The sequence below is a fragment of the Plecotus auritus genome, assembly GCF_963455305.1.
Source record: "Plecotus auritus genome assembly, chromosome: 7".
Taxonomy (NCBI): domain Eukaryota; kingdom Metazoa; phylum Chordata; class Mammalia; order Chiroptera; family Vespertilionidae; genus Plecotus; species Plecotus auritus.
The window spans coordinates 59472143-59497512 of NC_137774.1; the positions used below are offsets into that span (position 1 = coordinate 59472143).

The window sequence follows — 25370 nt, forward strand, 5'->3', positions numbered from 1 at the left end:
GAGTTTATAAGATAAGGCAATGTTTGTCATGAGTAGCTGTGGGCTACATCTATAGGGCTTCATTCTTTGACTCACTCATTAACTGTGTCATTCTTCAATCATTTGATAAATACACATTGAGTGCTATGTTTGCTGTGTTTGCTCTTGGGGATGTACCGAAATGGTGAGCAGAAAGACACGCTGCCAGTTCTGCAGCTCTCGTTCTGTTAAGGACAGATGATAATGACACAAACAGGTACAACCAAATAAATATTTGAAAACAGAGTTCAATGAGCCAGTAGCAAAGCTGCATGACCTAGACCAGGGGTGGGCAAACTTTTTGACTCGAGGGCCACAATGGGTTCTTAAACTGGACCGGAGGGCTAGAACAAAAGCATGGATGGAGTGTTTGTGTGAACTAATATAAATTCAAAGTAAACATCATTACATAAAAGGGTACGGTCTTTTTTTTTTATTTCAATAGTTTTATTCATTTCAAACATTTTAACAAGAAGAATATAATTTGAAACTTCAAAAAATGGAGGAATCATAGCACAATAACATACCTTATATTGAAGATGGCAAAGGCAAAATAAAATTGCCTAACAAAGGAAAGGTACAAAAGCCTTTCAAATTAAACTTAAATATAATAAAATAATTTAAAACTAAAACAAACAGAAAAGAACAAAATGTGTAAACAGTAAATTAAACATTTTCTTTAGTGCAACTTCCAAATTATGCCCGGGACGTAGATGTAGATGGCAATGTAGTCTGGGTTGAAAGGTTTTTGGTCTTTAAAACATCAACTTCAGTGGGAACAGTGTTGTTGGTCTCCTTTTTAGCTAATGCTCTGATACTGTGCTCTCCAGGGGCGTGTCTCCCTACATCACCACGATAACGTGTCTACGCATTCCCAGGGTGATGTCGGGGGATGCGTCCGCGGGCATTACGAGGAGCCTCTGGAAGATTGAGAGGTTGTTCCTTCTACTGAATGGGCGGATATAAATCCGCCCACTCAGAAGAAGGAGCTGCGGCTGTGTTTCCCGATGTTGCCATGTTAACACTGCTGCTGGTGAAGGAGCGGAGGGGAGAGCAAGAGAACCCTCCGCTCTTTCGACTCCGCGGGCCGGATGGGCCGGATCCGGCCCGCGGGCCGTAGTTTGCCCACGGCTGACCTAGACGATGACATCAGGGAGGGCTTCCTGGAGAAAGTTACTGAAGAGCTGAAAACTGAAGGATGCACAGGAATTACACAGAAGGCTGTCAGGAGAGGGGAAAGCTTGCAGGCAGAGCAAACAGCCTGTGCACAGGCCCTGCACCAGTGCATACTGCTCATGGGGCTTGATGAATGCTTGAGCTGGTAGATCAATTGGAAAGGACTATTTTTGGTGTCTTTGCCTATAATTCCTAAGAACATTGGGCCTTTAAAAACACTTATGATGAAGTATATTTACCTGCAGAAAGGTGAACAGATTACAACGAATGGTTTGATGAATTGTCACAAAATGAACGCACCTGAGTCACTACCAGCCAGATCAAGAAATGGAGCATCACCAGTCCCTCAGAAGCCCCGGATGCCTCCCTGCCCTCCTGGCCCCGCCCCCTCTCCCCGCCCCTCCTGGCCCCTCCCAGCCCCCACCTGCAGTAGCTTCCACCCTCACTCTGCGGTGAGCCGCACTGTGTGTGCTTCCAGTCGGGCTTCGTCATATCTGGGAGAGTCATCCGTATTGCCTGTACGTGTAGACCAGTCCACATAGCTGCTCAGCCTTCAATCGTGTGACCATTCATCCTGCAGCTTAGGGGTCCACTCTGTTGGTGTGACTGGGTCACTTCCAGTCTGGGTTCCACATTCCCTGTGATACCCGCCCAGAGGCAGAATGTCTGGCCAGAGCTTAGTGGACACAGACGAGGCCATTCTAAAGGCCACCGGAGTCTGGCCTATGGGACGCCATAGAAGGGCGTGGAGGTCACAAGGGGCAGAGAGGGGCGAGGGGCAGGCAGGCTTTCTGACACCCTCATTCCAAGAGGCTCCACTCACGGATTTAGACCCAAGGGTGAGGGTCTAATTTTACAGTGCTCCAAGCCATTTTTCAGGGGGAAGAAAGGGTACTTATCACTGAAACAATCTTTCTCTTATAGGCCTTTACCTGAAAAAAATTATGCTGTAAAGGTCCTAAAAGGAATGGGTTTAAAACCAAAAAAAAACAAAACACAAAACAAACAAACAAAAAAACCCCCTCTGACTGTGTTTCACTGTCGGGGCCTCATATCAGCCGCTCTGACAGGCTCTGCCCTGCTTTCCTGCTGCCCGACCTCCAGCCCAGCCCCAGCACCCAGGCCTGAGACCTGCCAGCGCTTCTGGCTGCCCCGGGCCCAGCACCCAGGCCTGAGACCTACCAGCACCTCCCACTGCCCCAGCCCCAGCACCCAGGCCTGAGACCTGCCAGCACCTCCCGCTGCCCCAGCCCCAGCACCCAGGCTTGGGACCTGCCAGCATCCAGGCCTGGGACCTGCCAGCGCCTCCCGCTGCTCCCTTGGCTGTTAGGGCGCCTGCTCCTGCTCACTCAGCTCTCAGGGGTCTTTCCTTACTCGCCCTCTGCATCTGTCCCTGTTTTATGACCTGCTGTATTTTCTTCATCGGGTCCATCTTCCCACATTTTGATGTTTGGCTAACCTGCTCAGCAGCTCCTGCCATGCCTGGCTCCAACTGGGTGCCCAAGAAGTCACTTAGGGTGAGTGAGTTTGGTAAAGAATCACGAGATAAGCTGGCTCTAGGGAACTTGACCTTGGGCCACCCTCTATGGTAGTGGTTCTCAACCTTCCTAATGCTGCGACCCTTTAATACAGTTCCTCATGTTGGGGTGACCCCCAACCATAAAATTATTTTCGTTGCTACTTCATAACTGTAATTTTGCTACTGTTATGAATCGTTATGTAAATATCTGTGTTTTCCGATGGTCTTAGGCGACCCCTGACAGCGGTTCTCAACCTGTGGGTCGCGACCCCTTTCACAGGGGTCACCTAAGACCATCGGAAAACACAGATATTTACATTTGATAAGAGTAACCCTACCTGCCGCTCACTCAGAGCGCACACAGCAGGAGCAGGCCTGGCCAATCTCAGCTCCATCTGACGGCCAACTGATTTTGTAAGTAAAGTTTTATCCGCACTCTGCCACACCCACTTGCTTACACATGGCTGCTTGCCCATTGCATCAACAGACTTAAGCAGTTGTGACAGAGATCACCTGGCCCGAAGGCTTAAAATATTGACTATCGGGGCTCCTCGGGGTTGCCTACCACCTGCCCACTGGGCCTGCATGGCACGTCCTGCAGGTAACACTTTTAAAGCTACAACCGACATAAGCCACACTGAGGCACAGAATTCTTCAAGCATTTCCACATCAAGATGAAAGAGCATTGAGTAAGTGAATGACTGGGTTAGTGGCTGAAATGGATGATGACAGAAGCAAGAGTCAGGAGCCACCCTGTCCCAAGCCTGTCTTGTTCCGTCATCTCTCAGTCTCCTTTTGGCAGCCAGTGCTTCCTTGGCCTGGAACCAGAATTATTCTAAAATTATTCTAGAGTAGAAGATTGGGGGGAAGTTAGGGGAGTCATGTAAAGCTCTTAGGCACTTAACCCAGGGGAGTTAGGAATTCACTCTCTGATCTCTGGTGGTTTATACACCATGTACCTCACTATCCCACCTCATGGTGCTTTTCTAGAACCCGCCAGCTGATATGCAAGCTGTAGAGAATGTAGCTACAAGCTCACTGAATCTGTCTTCTTTTCCTATGCACACATACTTCTCAGCGTGTCAGGGGGTGAAGTCCTGGAGCAGAATTTTGGTCAACGGAAGGAGAAGAGAAGTGATGTTTGCCACTGGCAGACCTGGGCATGAACACAACCAGCAGTGTTCCTCTGCCTCCTGCCCCATTGCTGGCGGGATACAGAGGAGACAACAGGGGGCTCCGAGGCCCTAAGGGAAGAAAGAGCCACAGCTGGAAGGAGGCTGGGTCTGTGAAAGACGGTGAGGAGCAGAGCCCCCATCTCTACTCTCTGGCTGCTAACTGGGTTTTACAGGAGCAATAACTAAGTTTGTGATTATGTTAAGCCACTGGAATGCTGGTGTTTATGTGTGTCCACCGCTAATGCTACTGTGGCTGACAGGTGAGCACCATTACCTTTGCAGCTGATGGGCGCCAACCTGTTGCCTTCAAAAAACAGCTTCAACTCTGGGGGCTTCTGAACATCAAATTCCTGGCGAAGTTCCTTCTCCACCATGATGTCCACTTTGCCAAAGCCGACCCCGTTCTTGCCCTTGCCCACGATCTCCACGGCTTTGCCCAGCTCCGCGGCGAGACTCCTGGATCGTTTTGAGGACGGGTCGTCTGAAAGAGCCAGGGTGAGGCAGGCTCGCTGGAGCCCTGAGGCTGCCTCCCCAGGGAGAGCCCAGTCCGGCGGCTTGGCCCCAGGCCTGTCTCGCACTCTGCTGATACTGGGCCAGCTTTCAGAAATGGCACACATGGGCCCTGCAAGGTGCCAGTTTGGAAGACACATATCAGGTTTTGTGGGGAGGGGCATCGTATCACTGGAAAAGATGCAGCTTTGGGTGATTCACTCTGTGAGCCCCACTTTCCTCACAGCAAAGTGGGGAAATAGTGGCTGCCTCCTGGAGTTGTCACACCAAAGGGTTCACTGAACAGTCAGTTAGAAGTGCCTAAGAGCTTTACATGGGTTATGCCATTAATCCTCCCAGTACCCTATGGGTACGTCTTATTATCTCAATTGCACAGATGAGGAAACTGATGACAACAAAATGACCCATTTGCCCAGGGCCACGTGGCAGCACCGAGCCAGGATCCGCACCCACACGGAGGCTCTCTAACCCCCACCAGCCTGCCAAACCCTCAGCACATGCTGTTATTATACATTAATATAGTAATAATATATAGTTACATGTAAATATAACATGCACTGTATGTGTATATATACATACATTATACATAAAATAAATTTTAACATATTAAATATTATATTTTACATATGTAATAGCTGCTATTATTATTGTAAGATTTCTATGGTCAGACACTAGAGGAGCAGCGGGGAGACAGGAGAGCAGGAGCGCCCTCCTGTGGCAAGTCCAGGAGCTGACAGGCCAAATGGCCCACAGCCCTCCCGCTGCATAAAATATGCAGGGGACTCTCCAGTAAGGAGGCCAGTGTGTGTGTGTGTGTGTGTGTGTGTGTGTGTGTGTGTGTGTGTGTGTGTGTGGCGGGGGGAGAGGGGGGAGTTGTAGGGAGAAGTTGTGATGCTTCCCACCCTCTGAGGCCACCCCCTAGAGTGAACCCTAGCTGGTTTGGCTCAGTGGATAGAGCATCCGCCTGCAGACTGAAGGGTCCCGGATTCGATTCCGGTCAAGGGCACATCCCTGGTTGTGGGCTTGATCCCCAGTAGGGGGCGTGCAGGAGGCAGCGGATCAATGATTCTCTCTCATCATTGATATTTCTATCTCTCTGTCCCTCTCCCTTCCAATCTGAAATCAATAAAAGTATTTTTTTTAATTAAAAAAAAAAAGATTTGTACAGTGACAGCCTGATGATCACATGGCCAGCTATATAAATGAATCTCTATGTTGTATACCGAAAGCTAATATAACATTGTATGCCAATTATCTATACTAATAAAAGGGTAATATGCTAATTAGACTGGATGTCTTCCGGACAACGTTCCGGACAAAGCCATGGTGGTGGGGCTGAGCAGAGGTGGTTAGGGGCAATCAGGCTGGCAGGGGAGAGCAGTTAAGGGGATCAGGCTGGCAGGGGAGAGCAGTTAGGGGATCAGGCCAGCAGGCAGGTGAGCAGTTAGGAGCCAGCAGTCCCAGATTGCGAGAGGGATGTCCAACTGTGGGATCGGGCCTAAACCGGCAGTTGGACATCCCTTGAGGGGTCCCGGATTGGAGAGGGTGAAGGCTGGGCTGAGGGACCCCCTGCCATGCATGAATTTCATACACCAGACCTCTAGTACTGTAATAAAATTTTGAATTAAAAAATTCCTGGCTGGGCCGAGGATGGGAAAAGTCCTGGCCCTCACAACTGGGCCCTCACAATGCCAGGACCTCACACCTGGGCCCTCACTCTGCTGGACCCTCACACCTGGGCCCTCACACTGCTGGGCCCTCACTCTGATGGGCCCTCACACCTGGGCCCTCACTCTGCTGGGCCCTCACACCTGGGCCCTCACACTGCTAGGCCCTCACACCTGGGCCCTCATTCTGCTGGGCCCTCACACCTGGGCCCTCACTCTGCTGGGCCCTCACACCTGGGCCCTCATACTTCTGGGCCCTCACACCTGGGCCTTCATACTTCTGGGTCCTCACACATCTGGGCCCTCACACTGCTGGGCCCTCACACCTGGGCCCTCACTCTGCTGGGCCCTCACACCTGGGCCCTCACACCTGGGCCCTCACACTGCTGGGCCCTCACACCAGGGCCCTCACACCTGGGCCCTCACTCTGCTGGGCCCTCACACCTGGGCCCTCACACCTGGGCCCTCACACTGCTGGGCCCTCACTCTGCTGGGCCCTCACACCTGGCACCTCACTCTGCTGGGCCCTCACACCTGGGCCATCACTCTGCTGGACCCTCACACCTGGGCCCTCACACTGCTGGGCCCTCACACCTGGCACCTCACTCTGCTGGGCCCTCACACTGCTGGGCCCTCACTCTGCTGGGCCCTCACACCTGGGCCCTCACTCTGCTGGGCCCTCACACCTGGGCCCTCACTCTGCTGGGCCCTCACACCTGGACCCTCACACACCTGGGCACTCACACACCTCGGGCCCTCACTCTGCTGGGCCCTCACTCTGCTGGGCCCTCACACTGCTGGGCCCTCACACACCTGGGCCCTCACCGCCTTGTGTCTGGGCCCTCACACCTGGGCCCTCACACTGCTGGGCCCTCACTCTGCTGGGCCCTCACACCTGGCACCTCACTCTGCTGGGCCCTCACACTGCTGGGCCCTCACTCTGCTGGGCCCTCACACCTGGGCCCTCACTCTGCTGGGCCCTCACACCTGGGCCCTCACTCTGCTGGGCCCTCACACCTGGACCCTCACACACCTGGGCCCTCACTCTGCTGGGCCCTCACTCTGCTGGGCCCTCACTCTGCTGGGCCCTCACACTGCTGGGCCCTCACACACCTGGGCCCTCACCGCCTTGTGTCTGGGCCCTCACACCTGGGCCCTCACACTGCTGGGCCCTCACTCTGCTGGGCCCTCACACCTGGCACCTCACTCTGCTGGGCCCTCACACTGCTGGGCCCTCACTCTGCTGGGCCCTCACACCTGGGCCCTCACTCTGCTGGGCCCTCACACCTGGGCCCTCACTCTGCTGGGCCCTCACACCTGGACCCTCACACACCTGGGCCCTCACACACCTGGGCCCTCACTCTGCTGGGCCCTCACTCTGCTGGGCCCTCACACTGCTGGGCCCTCACACACCTGGGCCCTCACCGCCTTGTGTCTGGGCCCTCACACCTGGGCCCTCACACTGCTGGGCCCTCACTCTGCTGGGCCCTCACACCTGGCACCTCACTCTGCTGGGCCCTCACACTGCTGGGCCCTCACTCTGCTGGGCCCTCACACCTGGGCCCTCACTCTGCTGGGCCCTCACACCTGGGCCCTCACTCTGCTGGGCCCTCACACCTGGACCCTCACACACCTGGGCCCTCACTCTGCTGGGCCCTCACTCTGCTGGGCCCTCACTCTGCTGGGCCCTCACACTGCTGGGCCCTCACACACCTGGGCCCTCACCGCCTTGTGTCTGGGCCCTCACACCTGGGCCCTCACACTGCTGGGCCCTCACTCTGCTGGGCCCTCACACCTGGCACCTCACTCTGCTGGGCCCTCACACTGCTGGGCCCTCACTCTGCTGGGCCCTCACACCTGGGCCCTCACTCTGCTGGGCCCTCACACCTGGGCCCTCACTCTGCTGGGCCCTCACACCTGGACCCTCACACACCTGGGCCCTCACTCTGCTGGGCCCTCACTCTGCTGGGCCCTCACACTGCTGGGCCCTCACACACCTGGGCCCTCACTGCCTTGTGTCTGGGCCCTCACACCTGGGCCCTCATTCTGCTGGGCCCTCACATCTGGGCCCTCACACTGCTGGGCCCTCACACTGCTGGGTCCTCACACCTGGGCCCTCACACACCTGGGCCCTCACTGCCTTGTGTCTGGGCCCTCACACCTGGGCCCTCATTCTGCTGGGCCCTCACATCTGGGCCCTCACACTGCTGGGCCCTCACACTGCTGGGTCCTCACACCTGGGCCCTCACACACCTGGGCCCTCACCACCTGGTGTCTAGGCAGGGGGTGGAGCCAGGGAAGGGGGCCATTGGCTCCTTTTTAAGACAGAACCTTCATCTTTTACCAACACACTTGTCCATCTGGGGCACTTGGAGAACAGGAACCACCCCACTGCCATGGACAAGTTTCAAGTTCTACAGAGAAGTCCTTTGTGAAGCAAGACCAGAAAGCAAGCCCAGGCAGCAGGCACAGGCCCCTGCCAGCCCTCCACAGGCCAGGAAGTGAGTGATCCTTTTTACCAAACACCCTGTCAGCGAGTGGGAATCGGGGCTTTCCCCCACAGACGACGCCTGTACCCCCTTCCTTGGCCCATCACTGCCTTCAGTATCCCTCCCTCAGCATCAGCCAGCCACTGCCAGCCCTGCCCACTCTGGCCTCTCCCGCTGCTTCCCAGAGTGGTGGGCCTGGGTCGAAACTGGTGGCTGACAGCCTGCAAAGCTGGGCTTCTAAGGGAGCAGCTCCAAGCAAGAGAAACACATGGAATGGCTGTCCACGGGGGCGGGAGGCTTTCAGAGTTCCACACCAGCTCAGACTCCCACATCAAAGTGAGGGAAACGTTGTGATAGCTGGGAGCTGACAGCCAGAGGCAAGGACCTGCCTGTAACAGTGATGAGGCTTCATCCAGCCATCCAGCCATCCACCCACCCACCCACCCACCCAGCCATCCTCCCACCAATCCACCTAGCCACCAAGCCATCCACCCATCCACCCATCCACCCATCCACCCATCCACACATCCACCCACCCAGACATCCACACATCCACCCAGCCATCCACCCACCCACCCAGCCATCCACCCACCAATCCACCCAGCCACCAAGCCATCCACCCATCCACACATCCACACACCCAGACATCCACCCACCCAGCCATCCACTCATCCACCCATCCACCCACCCACCCAGCCATCCACCCAGCCACCAAGCCATCCACCCAGCCACCTAGCCACCCACCCAGCCACCCAGCCACCCAGCCACCAAGCCATCCACCCATCCACCCAGCCACCCAGCCAGCCATCCAACCAGCCAGCCACCCACCCAGCCGGCTGGCAAGCACATCTATGTTAGGATCTGCCCTGAGCTGGGCACTGCTGTAGGTGCTGGGGATTGAACAGTGAACAGGTAGAAACCCCTGCTCTCACTGAAGAAGGCAGATTATAAGCAAAAGAAAGAATGGGCTAATTCTGCGTCAGATGTAAGTGCCATGGAGAAAGCAGCAGCAGCGCTGGGGATGCGGCGGGTTGGGGGGACTGGGTTTGAACAGGGAGGCCGAGCAGGGACATTTCCCTAAAACTGAGGGAGGTGAGAGCAAGCCATGTGGGTATATGAAGGGAGTGTGCCAGGCAGAGGAACAGGAAGCGCAAAGGCCCTGAGGTAGGGCCTGACTTTGGTCTTTCCTCTGAGGGTGGTGGAAGGTACTGGAGGGTTTGAGGCACGGTGAGATGTGATCTGACTTACTTTTTACTGGGTTTTTCTGAATGCTATACGGAGATTAAATCAGAGGGGAAAGAGGGGGCCCAGGGAGACCTGAAAGCACTAATAGCCCTGGGGGAGGCAGTGGAGGCTGGAGCTGGGTAGTGGTGATGGAGCGGGGAGAAGTGGCCAGAGCCTAGAGGTGCTGTGGGGGAGCTGGCTGCACTGAGCCAAGATCAGATCTGGAGTGGGAATGGGAGAGGAACCAGGGACTCCCAGGTTGCTGACTCGGCAACCAGGAGGAGGCAGGTGGTGAGGATGTCAAGGTGAGATGAACGCATATGCCCCTCAGGCCCCGGAGCTTATGGCCATGCCTTGGCCGACTGGACACGCTAGTGTGGCCGGGCATGGTGACGCCTGGATGGACGCTGTTGCCTGTGCAGCGGGGCCTGGCGGGCTGTGTATGGTCAGAGCCTTTGCTGGGAGGCCAGGAACTCCTCTGGGCACAGCTTCCTCGGGTCCTGAGCGCCACCTGGTCACTGCCTGGCACATGTCGGGCACTCGCTGAACGTGAAATCCTTAGGTTCGCTCATGAAACAGTCACGTGACTTATGGTACTTGAGGCCCAAGTAAGATCATTTTTAGAACATCTCTGTGCATTGGTTTCTTTATCTGTATAATGAGAAATTAATGGGTCCTGCACCTGAGGATGATCCTACATGGAAGCAAAGCACTGGCACGGAAGTGCCAAGCCACATGAACTATTGTGGCAACCTGGGTGGCCAACCTTCGACCTAGCTCTGACGGGGTTCCCTCTTGGAAGGGGTCCCATGGAGATGTCTGGATCCCAGCAGACCACTGGTTCCTGGGTGAAGGAAGGCGGTGACCGCATCGTCACCCCGCCCCAGGCTGCGGCCTGCCCGTACCTGGCGTTGGGCATGGGGTGAGCAGTGTGAACAGACTGTGCTCTGCCTGCAGAATGCAGATATGGTCGTGGCAATGGGCCTAGAGTCAGTGCTTGCCTGCCTTTAGCAGAGAGCCTGCCCCTTTCCTGAGCACCAGTGCGAGTCGGGGGAGGGGCTGGGGGAGCGGCCCGAGCAGGGACTGGAGGTTAGCTCCCGGCACAGAAAGAGGAGTCACCTCTCTCAGACTGCGGTGGCCATATCTGGGACATTTCTGCCCATCACAGCTGGAGTGCCATTGTCTCTAGTGGGAGACACTGAGGGTGCTGCTAAACACCCCACAATGCACAGGCACTGCTCCACCCCAGCACACAGCTAAGAACTGTCCCCATATTGCTGCCCATATTGCTCCCGCTCACGCAGGAAACAGTGTTCTGAGAATAACCCTCCTCCCACCCATAGGGCAATTCACAGTGTCCAGGTGCTCCCAGGGGTGAGGCCTTCCGGTGGGCATCAACCCTTCCAGTTCCTCAGGGCCAGCCAGCAAATCCCTCGCCATTGCCATGGACGACACAGCCTCGGCTCTGCTGCTCCCCCTGCTCCCCACTGCTCTTCTCTTCAGCCACAGCTGCAGCTTGGCATCTTTGGCCTCGGCCTTTGCACTTGCTGATTCTGCTGCCTGGAAAGCTCTCCTCCCAGATCTCGCCTGGGCTGCTGCCTGCCTGCCTCAGGCCTTGGCTGAACTGTCTCCTCCTTGGGAAGGCCTTCCCTTCTCTCTGCCTCATTGATGGAGCACAGGCTGGCCGGAGGAAAGCTTACCCAAATGCAGACTGCCCCATCTCCCTGCACTTGCACTCTCCTCTGGGGATGGGGAGTGATGTTACATACAAATGGTTTTTTAATATTAATAACATGCATTCTCATGTGTAGCAATACATAAACTCCTCTGTCCTCCAGGAGCAAGGAAGCAGGTCTCACCCCCATCACCCCCTGCTCCCCAGTAGTGGGCACTCACAGAAAAGCACCAGGAGGAAGCGGGTCTGGTTGAGCATCTGGGTCAGGCCTGCAGGTGTCAGCACCATCAGGTGGCCTTCCTGTGTGATGTGCAGGGGCTGGGGCATGACATCCACGTCCTCACTGTCCTCCTCCGGCCAGGCCTGGACTACAGACACGCAGGAGCTCACCAGCAGCAGGGCCCTCCAGAGCAGCGCCATGCCAGCCTGCAGGGTGAGAAGCCAAACCCTTATCAACAGAGGCTGGGCGGGGCCACGGCATCATGCCCTCCCCCTCCTTCCCTGCCGGCATCCCGAGAACGTGGCCTGAGCACAGCCACACTCCCCAGCAATGCCCACAGCTGGCAGTGCCCTGGAGGAGAGGCAACGCATCTGAGTAGCCCCAGGACCTGTACCCAGGAGTACTCAGAGTCGCAGGGCCCCACTCAGGGCAGCAAGAAGCCAAATCCCAGGCCAGCAGCTGAGCCCACTGGCTCCCCAGCCACTAAGCAAGTCCTTAAGCAGATGAGCCCTCAGTGAAGCTCTGGCTCTCAGAAATGACTGGTCCATCTCCTATCACAGCTTCTGCTTCCTGCTCCTCCCGCTCCTGCTTGAATGCCCCTTATCACAGGAAGCTCTCCACCTCACCATGTGCCCCATTTTAGTTGTGAACAAAGGTTTTCCTCAAGTGTAATTAGGTCTTTTAAAAGTCATGACTAGAGTACATACTTGTAAAATGCCAACCAATACAATAAAAATATGTTAAGTAGAAAATAAAAATCTTTCCCATAACCCCATTCCTGAAAAGCTGCTGTGAAGAGTCTGGAATAAATCCTTGCAGGTGCTGAACCCCCTATAGAATCAGATATGCATATTTTTTGGTGTTCCGATGATCTCCTTCACTAATATGGAGTATATTCTAAATATCTTCCCATAACAGTACATACTAGATCTGTAACATGGCTTCCTTTTCTCTTTTTCTCTTGGGTTTTTGTTGTTTGTTTGTTTGGGGTGGGGGGCAGAAGCTGCCTGTCTCCATAACAACGTATGTCTCCCTAACACTCAGAGGGTGGTCAGACCTCTGCGCGGCCTCCACAAGCACACGCTTTCATGTGCAGCACATAGACTGTGGACATGTCTTTGCTAAGAACACACAGCAGACATACTCTAGTCAGTTCAGGTTCAGTTGATAAGGATCTTAACTTCTTTGTTGTCGGCTGTATTCCTAGCATCTGGCATTCATGGTAAGAAAATGAGCAAGTGAATGAATGAATGAGTGAATGAATGTTTACCTGGGAAAGGTGTTTGGCAAACTAGCTGAGGATTTTTTAAAAAATAGATCTAATGCAACCTTATGGTTCAGAATTGTAACCAAGTCTCAGCGCTGAGTATTGTAAGAGCCTGTAGCTCAGCATCCGGCACTTTCCACGCCACCACCTGTCACAAGCCTCGGGTTAAGGGCTGGCCCTGGCCTTCCTCCACTCCAGGGGCCAGTCCCAATCCCAGTCATCGCCTGTGCTTCTGCCGGATGGACAGGCTGGAAACCTGAGTCCTGCCCCACTCTCGGCTCCATGCATTTGCTCGGCGTTCACAGCGCTCAGGGAGCCCCTGTGCTCACTAGGCTACTCCTCTGTCGCAAAGGGTATTCAAGGGTATGAGTTAGCAGCCATGTGACGAGAGACAGAGCCAGGTCCCAAACAAAGGGTCTCTGTCTCCACGGGGTTTGGGGTCCCGCAGGGCAGCACTTGGGGTGGTCTTGTTCCCCAATCTGAAAGCTCGCCAAGCCGGCCTTCCTGGGTGATTCTGGGGCAAATTATGAGGCACAACAGATGACATCATTGTCACTGGTGACTGGCCCCACCCCTAGCCCCCTCCCCTCCCTGGAGGTCAGTCCCCTGGCAACCAGCCCAGCCTTGGGCTCTCCCAGTCACCTTGTTGACAGCACCCGGTAGTAGGAAGGGCTCTGAGGGATCCCAGGAGTGAGAAGCAGAGACCAGATGTCAGAATACAAGATGCCCCAGGGCTCTCCTCTCAGGAAACTCCAAGGGTCTGGGGAGCTGAGAGCCAGGAACATGATGAAGGCTGCTATGTCTGACAAATATATCTTGCTCGTGTGAATGACCAAATATCTGTATTTCCTATAAATCACAATGTGCAGGGCCCTCCCCTGTCTCTTCTCTGCATTGAAGCCCAGCCCATCTCTGAGCCTGCGGACCCGGTACCCAGTTCGCGCCTGCCCGTAGTTACAAATAAACCGCATGCGCTCAGCTATGTTTGAGCTTCCCTCGGGCCCGCTCACTCATCCTCCCGGCTTGCCTGTGGCAGGTACAGCCATGATACCCACTTTACCGAGTGCAGACCTAGAAAGCGCGCTAGGCGGGGAGCTGAAGCAGCTCCTGGGCCCAGGTATGTCTGAGCCTAGGCCTCTGGCTGAGCAGAGCAGGCCAGCTGGGCTACCTGCCTATTCTTGCAAAACCAGTGTCATTGCATCACCACCTTCCCCGTCTGTGCCATAGTCTGCGGCTGCTTTCACTGTAACAAGTGAGTATGTACTTGCACAGAGACCCACTGTGGCCAGCAAAGCCAGAAATACTTACCTGGCCTCTACCGGTTCGCTAACCTCGAGTCTAAATCGCCATTCAACACTGCCGTCACACCCACATCTCACACTCACTCCTTGGATCTTGGCCTTTGGAAATGTTCACAGATTTTCAAAAAAACCAAGTCTACTCTCAGAACTTAGCACCCCTCTGTAGGGTGGGTGAGCAGCGCCTGCTTCCCTGGGTAGCTGTGAAGACATGATAAAGAATTTGGGCTTCATCTTATTTCACTCATAGCCTCATTCTCTCCCCACCCTGAATGGTGTTGAAGCCAGTCCCAGGCAGCATAGTATTGTATCCATGCATCTCTAAAAGGTAAGAATTTTTTAATAAAACATAACTGCAATACCATCATCCTACTTAAAAATTAATAATAACTCCTTCATATCAACTATCCAGACAATATGTGAATTACCCTGATTACCTCACAAATTTTAAGTTTGTTTGAACTGGGATCCAAACGAGATGAACGTAATATAATTGGTTGTGTTGCATCTCTGAAGCCTTCTGGGTCATTCAGCTGTGCAGTCTGTGGGTTTGACATAGTAGCAGTGACACAGACATGAGCTCAGGAGGTGCCATAGGCCAGGCACAGGTGGTCACCAGGGCAGAAAGCCCCGGATGCCTAGCAACAAGCAAGACTGGGAATACAAATATTGTAGAGTAGGACTCTCCCCCGGTGACCTCTCCTCCCCAAACATATAGCTTTAGACACCCTGACCTTTCCCCCCTGACCTCTCCTCCCCTGACCTTTCCCTCCTGACCTCTCATGTTGCTGGCCATGTGGTTCAGAGCCCTCAGAGGCAGAGCAGGGGCCAGAGAAGAGCCTCACAGACTCCCCACAAACCCGTGCACGACCCCTCCCTGAAGCACGAAGCCCTCAGGAGACTGAGGGTCTGACCCGCATCATAACCTCAGGAACGAAGCCTCGGGCCGCTGACCACGGGGGCAGCTGTGGTCAACCTAGAGATGACTCTGAGGCCTCGGTTTGTCTCAGCGCCCGGCCCCGAAAAGCAGCAAAACCAGAGGGAGCAGAGCCATGGTGACCGCAGGACCAGCTGCAATGACTAACCCCCTGCCCTGGCGTGGACCAGCTGTGTGCACCAGGACCCGAAAGGGCACCTGGAAGGCTGGTGACTGTCCTGTTAGACCTCCCCTGAGAGCCCCTAAATGCCCGCCTTTAGAGGCACGGAAAACCCGCAGCTCTCTCCCTCCTGAGCGCCAAGGCCATCCTTTGACCTCTGTAACTTGATTCCTGAGTCCACACGGCCCAGCTGGCTCCCTTTTTCTACCCTGTGATTTTCTCTTTAAAAAAAAATGTTTTTATTGATTTGGGAGAGAGAGGAAGGAAGAGGGAGGGAGAGAGAAACATCCATGTGAGAGAAACATCGATCGGCTGCCTCCTGCACACTCCCACCAGGGGGTCAAGCCTGCAAAGCAGGCATGTGCCCTGACTGGGAATCCAGCCGTTATTCAAACTGTGACCTTTGGGCACAGGGACAACACGCAGCCAGCTGAGCCACCGGCCAGGGGACCGCAGGGACTTTCTAAATAAACTTTCCCTTGCAGCTGAGTCTTGGATCTGAGTCCTTTTTTAGCCAAATTCACAGGCCAAGGCCTACCCTCTAGTGCCGTCTGCATTAACCAGTCGGGAGCCGCCCAGTGGCTCCCCTCACAGTCCCCTCACAGGCCTTGACAGTGTCCTGGGTCTGCTGAGCGTTTCATGGAAAGGGGCAGAGGAGGCCAGGAGGGAGGTAGGACTCCCTGTGCCCGAGCGCCTGGGGCAAGGCCTGGAGCGCTCCCAGTGCCCCTTCTCACAGGCAGAGACCAAGCCCAGCTGGGGGAGCCCCTCAGTCAGACACCTGCCAACTCTAGTCACCATCTTACTCATTCATCCACTCATTCGTTCACGTATTTGTTCATTTGTTCACTCATCAAGTATTTTTTTAAATCTTCATACATGTGAAGTACCATTCTAGGCACTGGGATTACAGAAGCGAACCAAATAGACAATATTTCTTGTGCTCGAGAAGCCTGTGGTCTAGAATGGGAAACACTGTGATGAGAGAGAGAGTATATGGTATGCCAGATGCAGATGAGTGCTAAGAACAAAACTAATCAGGGAGGTTGGAAAGTGATAAGATGAGGGGGACTGTGGACATTTTTTAAAAATCCTCCCCCAAGGCTATGCTCATTGATTTGAGAGAGAGAGAGGTGGGGGGAGAGAGAGAGAGAGAGAGAGAGAGAGAGAGAGAGAGAGAGAGAGAGAGAGAGAGAGAGATGGGGGGGGGAGAGGGAGGGAGAGAGAGAGGAAGAGAGGGAGGGAGGGATGGAGGGAGAGAGAGGCATTGATGTGGCAGGGAACATTGACCGGCTGCCTCCTGCATGTGCCCGACCAGGCTCAAACCCGCCAGTAGTCAGGGCCGACACTCCCACCAACGAGCCATGGGCCAGGGTGGGTGTGGATGTTTTAAATAGGGACACAGGGAAGGTTTACTCCGAAGCTGGCAGGTGACAGAAGGGAGCAAATACAGACACTATCATGTTGCTGGGCGTGGCGGGGCCGGGGAAGACAGTCTCCTCCTCTCCTTTCTCCTCGCTCTCTCTCCTGAGACTATGGCTGCCCCTCAGCCTGGCCTCACCACAGGGCTCCCCTCAAATCTGGATCCCCTCTGGCTCGCCCCGCACATGCCCTCAGCCCCACTCTGGCCCTCCCTACACCTGCCCTGTGTCCCCGGGGGGCCCTCAGCCCAGTCCCACCAACTCCAGCCCGGATTCTGCATCCACCCACCCATGCCCCCACGGAGAGCCGTGAGGGACACTTTCATGAGTAAGTGTGATGAGAACAGTGCTGACACGGAGGAGCGTGCTCCCAGCTGGCCGGCACCAAGCCCTGCGTGTGCTCACCTCACTGCCTCCCCCACAGACCCGGCTGGCCTTGTGGCCTAGGTACAGGGAGCAGTGGCCGCCGCCTGGCCTCTGCTTACGCCCTTGGCTCTGCCCTCCAAGTAGAGATTTCCTTTTGAATCAGCACAGACAGGACCACCCGGTCCCCACCTCTGCTCCCAGCACTGCTGCCACAGTGCCATTTCTTTGAACTTGGCACCCGCATCTCCGTGGGCTCCGCATTTACACTCCTCCTTGTGGCAGGGATGCCTCAGCCGCTGTGGCCCCCAGGAAGCCGCCCGCTGGAGCTCTGGGGATGTTTGCTGAGTGAGTGACTGAACGAATGGCCTCCTTCCATTCTCCACGAGCTCCCTCCACATCAGCGGCTCTCACCCACAGCCCAGCATCAGACTCTCTGGAGGAGCCTTAAAAAGTGCTGCTGCTAGAAACCAACCCCACAGGTTCACACTTCCCAGGGTTTTGGTGGGGGGGGGGGGGGCGCTCGGGCGGGGCACCTGATGATCAGCCATCAGTGCTGAAATCTGTAACCCTCGGCAGAAGGAAGGCTGACAGCAGGGCCTGTCTGTCACTCTGCCACTTCATGCAGACCCCTACCTGGGAGAGCCTGGCTCTCGCGTGGGGAGGGAGTCGTGGCCAATGCAGCCTCCTGGCTTTCCAGCGACCAGCAGGGCCCGCAGTGGGCTGGGGGCTCTAGAGAGACCGGGAGGCAGAAACGAGGTCCCTCCTGGACACCCAAGACCACACAGCCTCGGCCGCTGTGTTCTGAGCTCGGGTTCTGAGCTTGGTGTTCTTGGGGGGCGGGGGGAGAAGAATGGCCATTGTTGAGTAAGAGGGCCCTGCCCTGCCCTGCCCTGCTGGCAGGAGTGGTCCTGGAGGTGAGGGAGGGAGATAGAGGAGGGGAGCTGGGGAGGGAGTGGGGGGTGCCCCTCACGCCCCCGCCCCATCTGTTGGAACCGGGCGTGGCACAGAATTCCCTGAACTTGGTGTCTCGAGGTTGGACGCTGACTCCCAGGCTCTGCCCCTGAGCAGCGTTGTCACCTGGAGGGTGTCACTGGGCTTCTCTGAGGCTCAGTCTGGTCCCTGGAAAATGATGTACAACTCCCAGGGTGCTGTCAGGGTTACAGGAGATGCCTGGGACCTGGACGGCAGGAAGCCAGCCCGCCTCAGGCCTGGGCCCCAGCTCTGCTGGCCCTGACAGTCCTCTCGCTGGACCGTCACCAAGCACTGGCCTGAGCACCTCAGCGCCCTCTGTGGGCAGCTCTGCACCCAGTGAGCGCTCGCTCCTCTCCTGGGATGGCTTTCTCAGCCAGGCCTTTCCCACCACTGCCCGCCCGCTGCACTCCCCAGGTCTTTCTAGACGCCCTCTTTCTTCATAGCACTAACTGCCTCCCGCCTCTGAGTTTACTTTCCTGCAGGGAGTAGCGTCAGAGTGTGTTGAATGAATAAGAGGCGATTGGTATCAGCATCATCGTCATTATTGCCGGAGCCTGTGGTCTGCGGCTCTGTGCTGCCCGCACAGCGAGAAGTAGCATGCTGACGGGAGCTACGTGAGGTGGCGGGTGTGCTCATTAACCTGATTGTGGTAACTGTTACCTCTCATCACACACCTTAAATATACACAGTTTAATTTGTCAATCTTACTTCAATAAAGCTTGAAAAAATACAAATTTTTTTTTGTTTTTTTTGTTTGTTTTTTTTTTAATAAAAGTGATTCATAAAATATCTTTTTTTTCTTTTTTTTAATAAATCTTTATTCAGATTATTACAATTGTTTCTCCTTTTTCCCCCCATAGCTCCCCTCCACCCAGTTCCCACCCCACCTTCTGCCCTTACCTCCCCGCCACTGTCCTCATCCATAGGTGTATGATTTTTGTCCATTCTCTTCATGAACCCCCCATACCCCTTTCCCCCTGAGAATTATCAGTCCACTCCCTTTCTATGCCCCTGATTCTATTATATTCACCAGATTATTCTGTTCCTCAGGTTTTTAATTCACTTGATTTTTAGGTTCACTTGTTCATAGATATGTATTTGTTGTTCATAATTTTTCTCTTTACTTTTTTCTTCTTCCTCTTCTTTAAGAATACCTTTCAGCATTTCATATAATACTGGTTTGGTGGTGATGAACTCCTTTAGCTTTTTCTTATCTGTGAAGCTCTTTATCTGCCCTTCAATTCTGAATGATAGCTTTGCTGGGTAGAGTAATCTTGGTTGTAGGTTCTTGCTATTCATCACATTGAAAATTTCTTGCCACTCCCGTCTGGCCTGCATAGTTTCTGTTGAGAAATCAGATGGCAGTCGTATGGGTGCTCCCTTGTAGGTAATTAACTGGTTTTCTCTTGCTGCTTTTAATATTCTCTCTTTGTCTTTTGCTCTTGGCATTTTAATTATGACGTGTCTTGGTGTAGTCCTCTTTGCATTCCTTTTGTTTGGGGTTCTGTGCGCTTCCTGGGCTTGTAAGTCTATTTCTTTCAACAGGTGGGGGAAGTTTTCGGTCATTATTTCTTCAAATAGGTTTTCAGTATCTTGCTCTCTCTCTTCTTCTGGCACCCCCGTAATTCTGATGTTGGTATGCTTGAAGTTGTCCCAGAGTCTTCTTACACTATCTTCAACTTTTTGGATTTTTTTTTTTTTTTTTTTTTTTGCTTTTTGCTTTTTCGGTTGAGTGTTTTTTGCTTCTTTGTATTTCAATTCTTTGACTTGATTCTTGTGTTCCTCTAGTCTGTTTTTGGGTCTCTGTATAATATTTTTTATTTCAGTCAGTGTATGTTTAATTTCTAGTTGGTCCTTTTTCATATCTTCGAGGGTCTCATTATATTTATCGGCCTTTTCTAGGATATTCTTGAAAAGCCTTATAACCGTGGTTTTGAATTCTATATCCAGTCGTTTGTTTTCCTCCATTTCTTTCGTTTGTGATCTGTTTCTCTGACGCCGCATTTCACTGCTTCCCTGAGTTGGTAGGGTGGATTTGTGTGCTAGGTTTCCTATATGGCCCAGTGGGTCGGCCTCCCCAGTTTACCTGAGGTGGATACTCTTGGTGCACCCCTTTGTGGACTGTGTGTACAGCCTTGTTGTAATTAAGTCTTGATTGTTGTTGGTATCACTGGGAAGAATTGACCTCCAGGCCAGTTGGCTGTAAGGATCAGCTGTGTCTATGCTGGCAGAAGTTCGGTGCTGGAGACAGCCTTATAGGATTAGACTTGCCAAGTTGCAATAGCCTCTGTGCTCAGCTTGGGTGGGGTGGAGTCTCAGTCTTGGCTTCCAGTCAGCCTTGCCCTTGCACGCACGTGCGCGCCCTCAGACCTCTGACTTCCCCGGCTCCCGAGTCTCCGCCTGAGAGTCCAGACTACCCCCACAAGAGGGTGGGTCCCCAGGGGCTTGCCTGGAACTGGGGTTCAGTGCAGTCAGAACTGGGGCTCAGTGCAGTCAGGAGCTTCTGACTCCCTTCTGCTAGGGAAAGCCTGTGGCAACCTCCGCAGCCTTTGTGCGCACTGGCATGTGCGCCCCCCCAGACCTCTGCCTTCCCCGGCTTCTGAGTCTCCGCCCGAGAGTCCAGATTCCCCCCGTAAGAGCATGGGTCCCCAGGGGCTCCCCTGGAACTGGGGTTCAGTGTGGTCGGGGGCTTCCTTCCCCCTTCCGCCAGAGAAAGTCAGCCAGGCTCTCAGCTGCCCTTCCCTCTGCACGCACAAAGCCCCTTTGCCGTACCTCCAATTCTCTGTGAGCTTTTCTCTTTCCTTCTAGATGTAGAATTTTCACTCAGCCAGCTTTCCTGTGGTTCTGGATGGTGTCCGTTCTGTCTTTTAGTTGTAGTTTTGAAATTGTTATGTGAGGCAGCAGTTTAGGTGCTTTACCTATGCCGCCATCTTGGTTTCTAATACAAATGTTTTTTAAAATATACTGAATGTGTCCTAGCCAGTTTTGCTCAGTGGATAGAGCATCAGCCTGCAAGCCAAAGGGTCCCAGGTTTGACTCCAGTCAAGGGAACATACCTTGGTTGCAGGCTCCTCCTCGGCCCCGACCCTGGTTGAGGCGCGTGCAGGAGGCAGCCAATCGATGTGTTTCTCTCATAGCAATATTTCTCTCTGTCTTTCCCTCTCTCTTCCACTCTCTCTAAAAATCAATGGGAAAATATCTTCAGGTGAGGATTAATAGAAAAAAATAAAATAAAATATACTGAATGTGCTCTGGCCAGTGTGGCTCAGTAGTAGTGCTCTCTCTCTCTCTCTCTCTCTCTCTCTCTCTCTCTCTTTCTCTTTCTCTTTCTCTTTCTCTCTCCCCCTCCCTCCTTTCCAACTCTGTAAAATTAATGAAAAAATATCTTCAGGTGAGGATTAACAAAAAAAATATACATATACTAGAGGCCCTATGCATGAAATTCGTACAAGAGTAGGCCTTCCTTCCCCCGGATGCTGGCACCGGCTTCCCTCTGGCACCCAGGACCCAGGCTTCCCTTGCAGCCCCGACTTCTTCAGGAAGGTCGTCCGGTCTAATTAGCATATTATGCTTTTATTATTATAGATTGAATGTTAGAAAGTGACAGAAGGAAAATCAAGCAGAGAATAAACACTAGTGGTGTGAGCTGGGAGGGATCCGGTTGGGTTAGGGAGGTCATGGGAGGCCCTGCAAGGAGGCCAAGGGCAGGAGCAGTGAACCCCGCAGGGAATGTTCTGGCAGAAACCACGGAGCACCAGGGCAGGCAGCGTTGGCCAGGCTGGCTGAGGCTCACGCAGAGCTGTTAATATTCGTGGACTTTGCAGCTGGCTGTTAAAGCTTCAGTAACTTGAACCTGGCCGGTGGCAATATTTAACCCAAGGCCCTGGCACACCCTTCAGGACAGCGCTGTCCCCAGAGCGCCCGCTGACTGCAGCCCGGCCACAGGCCCAGGCCGACTGTGTGGCTGCTCGCACAGCTGCTGCTGCTGCTGCTGGTGGCAGTAAATGTACAGAGTGCAGCCACGAGCGCAATCCCAAATTCCACCCCTCACAGGAATCCCTTGGGACATTTGCAGTCATTCCCTGTCCCGCTTGGGCACCAGCCCCGCAGCCACCGATTTACTTGCTGTCTGCTGCCCTGAGGGCTGGGAGCTGAGCAGGAAGGGTTATGGCTTGGCTTGCATTATTGCCACTATTATACCTGCTGCTAAACATAGTCCAGCTCCTGTTCCTTTCCCAGATTAGGGTGCGACCTGTACTTTCAGGGATACCCCACCAGGTCCAGGACCCCTCCAGGCCATGGAGCTGGACTTTAACTCAGGCACCGGCAGCCATGAGGAAGCCGGCCGCTCGCTGGCTGGGAGTGTGCTGGCAGGACGCCCCTGCCCACTGCCCGTTTCAGGCTCTGCCCACTCTTCGTGGCCTGGGGACTGAGGGGTTTCCAGTTCAATTCCAGTCAAGGGCACTTGCTTGGTTGCGGGCTCCATCCCCATTGTGGGATGTGCAGGAGGCAGCCGATCAGTGATTCTCTCTCATCATTGATGTTTCTCTCTCTCCCCCTCTCCTTTCCTCTCTGAAATCAATAAAAATATATTTTAAAAAATAAATAAAATAAAAACAAAATAAATGAACAAGTGGAACAGAAACAGACCCACAGGCACAGAGAATGTTTTGATGGTTGCCAGATGGGAGGGCTGTTGGGAGGGTGGTTGAAAAAGGTGAAGGTACTAAGAAGTACAAATTGGTTGTTACAAACAGTCATGGTGACATGAAGTACAGCAAAGAGATATAGCTTAGAGGTAGGGGAGGAGGGAGAGAGAGAGAAAGATGGAGAGAGAGAGAGAGAGAGAGAGGTGAAAGAGAAAGATTGATCAGATACCCCAACCAGGGATCAAAGCCTCAACCTAGGTGTATGCCCCGACCAGAAATCAAACCAGCAACCTTTTGGTGCACAGCATGATGTTCAACCAACTGAGCCACTCTGGCCACGCCTCAACATGTGTAAGTATTAAGAATTAAACACAAATGATATATTTAAAAGTTTCAGAACATAGGAAATCAAACTGGAGACCCCTCAGTCCCCGTTCTTTCCTGCACTAAAATGTAAACATTTTACCATAAAATTATCTTTTAAAATATTTATTTATGGGTGCTGTTTTAAATACAGATTCCAAGGCTCCACATCTGACTACTCATCCTGACATAGCTGTGTAAGGGCCCCAGGAATGTGAACATGAAGAGATCTGTCCAGGTGGTTTCCATGAATTGCCATCAGTGGAGCTCCAGTTGGGCTTTTATTAGAATTACCTAAGTAATCTATAATATGCTAATTATAAAAGCATAATATGCTAATTAGACCAGATGACCTTCCGAACAAAGCTGGGGCTGCGAGGGAAGCCTGGGTCCCAGATGCCAGAGGGAAGCCGGTGCCAGCAGCCGGGGGAAGGAAGGCCTACTCTTGCACGAATTTCGTGCATCTGGCCTCTAGTTTTTTAATAAAATACAAAGCCAAGGCCCACTGTCAAAGGTTCTGATTTCATTTTCTCCAGGTGGGGGCCCAGGCAATGGTTTTTCTTTTACAAATGTACCCGGTGATTCTAAGGTGCAGGTAGTGTTGAGAATAAGTGGGTGAAAAGATTCCCTAGGTCACAGATTGTAGTAACTACCCAGACCGCAACAATCCAAACATAGGAAACCCATTACAAAGTTGACCTAGTCACCAGGATTGAGGTGGGGCTGCGACTGTGCCTAAAAGTACAGAATTATGACAGGGCTGTGTGCACCTTCCACCAGCCAGTCATCCAGCAGGGGCTCTTTCGGTGAGTCATGTAGCCTTTTTTTTGTATTAAATCTTTATTGTTTTTTTTTTTTTTCAAATTTTTATTAAGGTATTATATGTGTACATATCTTACCATTGCCCCCCACCCCCACCCCACTCCCATACATGCCCTCACCCCCCAATGTTTTGCATCCGTTGGTTACTCTTATATACATGCATATAAGTCCTTCAGTTGATCTCTTATTTCCCCCACCTCTCCCTAACCTTACCACTGTAATTTGACAGTCTGTTTGATGCTTTACTGCCTCTGTAACTTATCTTTTTGTTCATCAGTTTATAATGTTTTTCATTATCCCCAAATGAGTGGGATCATGTGGTATTTTTCTTTCATTGACTGGCTTATTTCACTTAGCATAATGTTCTCTAATTCCATCCAAGTGCCTACAAATGGTAGTAATTCCTTCTTTTTTACGGCAGCATAGTATTCCATTGTGTAGATGTACCATAGTTTTCTGATCCAGTCATCTGCTGATGGGCACCTAGGCTGTTTCCAAATCTTAGCTATTGTAAATTGTGCTGCTATGAACATAGGGGTGCATATATCCTTTCTGATTGGTGTTTCTGGTTTCCTAGGATATATTCCTAGGAGTGGGATTACTGGGTCAAATGGGAGTTCCATTTTCAGTTTTTTGAGGAAACTCCATACTGTTCTCCACAGTGGCTGCACCAGTCTGCATTCCCACCAGCAGTGCACGAGGGTTCCTTTTTCTCCACATCCTCGCCAACACTTGTCGTTTGTTGATTTGTTGATGATAGCCATTCTGACAGGTGTGAGATGGTATCGCATTGTTGTTTTGATTTGCATCTCTCGGATAATTAGTGACTTTGAGCATGTTTTCATGTGTCTCTTGGCCTTCCTTCTGTCTTCTTTCGAAAAGCTTCTATTTAGGTCCGTTGCCCATTTTTTTATTGGATCATTTATCTTCCTTTTATTAAGTTGTATAAGCTGCCTGTAGATGTTGGAAATTAAACCTTTATCAGTGATACCATTTGCAAATATGTTCTCCCATACAGTGGGGTTTCTTGTTGTTTTGTTGATGGTTTCTTTTGCTGTGCAAAAGCTTTTTATTTTGATGTAGTCCCATTTGTTTATTTTCTGTTTGGCTTCCATTGCCCTAGGGGCAGTATCACTGAAAAAGTTCTTTTGGCATATGTCTGAGATTTTGCTGCCTGTGGATTCCTCTAGTATTTTTATGGTTTCCCGTCTTATATTTAAGTCCTGTACCCATTTTGAGTTTATTTTTGTGTATGGTGTAAGTTGGTGATCTAGTTTCATTTTTTTGCATGTATCTGTCCAATTTTCCCAAGACCATTTATTAAAGAGACTGTCTTGACTCCATTGTATGTTCATGCCTCCTTTGTCAAATATTAAATGCGCATATTGGTTTGGGTCGATATCTGGATTCTCTATTCTGTTCCATTGATCTATATGTCTGTTCTT

General features: G+C 52.7%; 1 protein-coding gene across 1 annotated transcript in view; it reads right to left on the minus strand.

The window, feature by feature from the left end:
• PDILT (protein disulfide isomerase like, testis expressed) overlaps window positions 1-11873 on the minus strand; it is a gene marked incomplete at both ends in the record, with an annotated part of 35688 nt that extends 23815 nt beyond the window's left edge. The window contains 2 exons of the mRNA XM_080677413.1: window positions 4163-4369; window positions 11675-11873. Coding sequence (XP_080533539.1) covers window positions 4163-4369; window positions 11675-11873 — 406 coding nt within the window. The remainder of the gene's footprint in view (window positions 1-4162; window positions 4370-11674) is intronic.
• Window positions 11874-25370: the final 13497 nt, after the last annotated feature.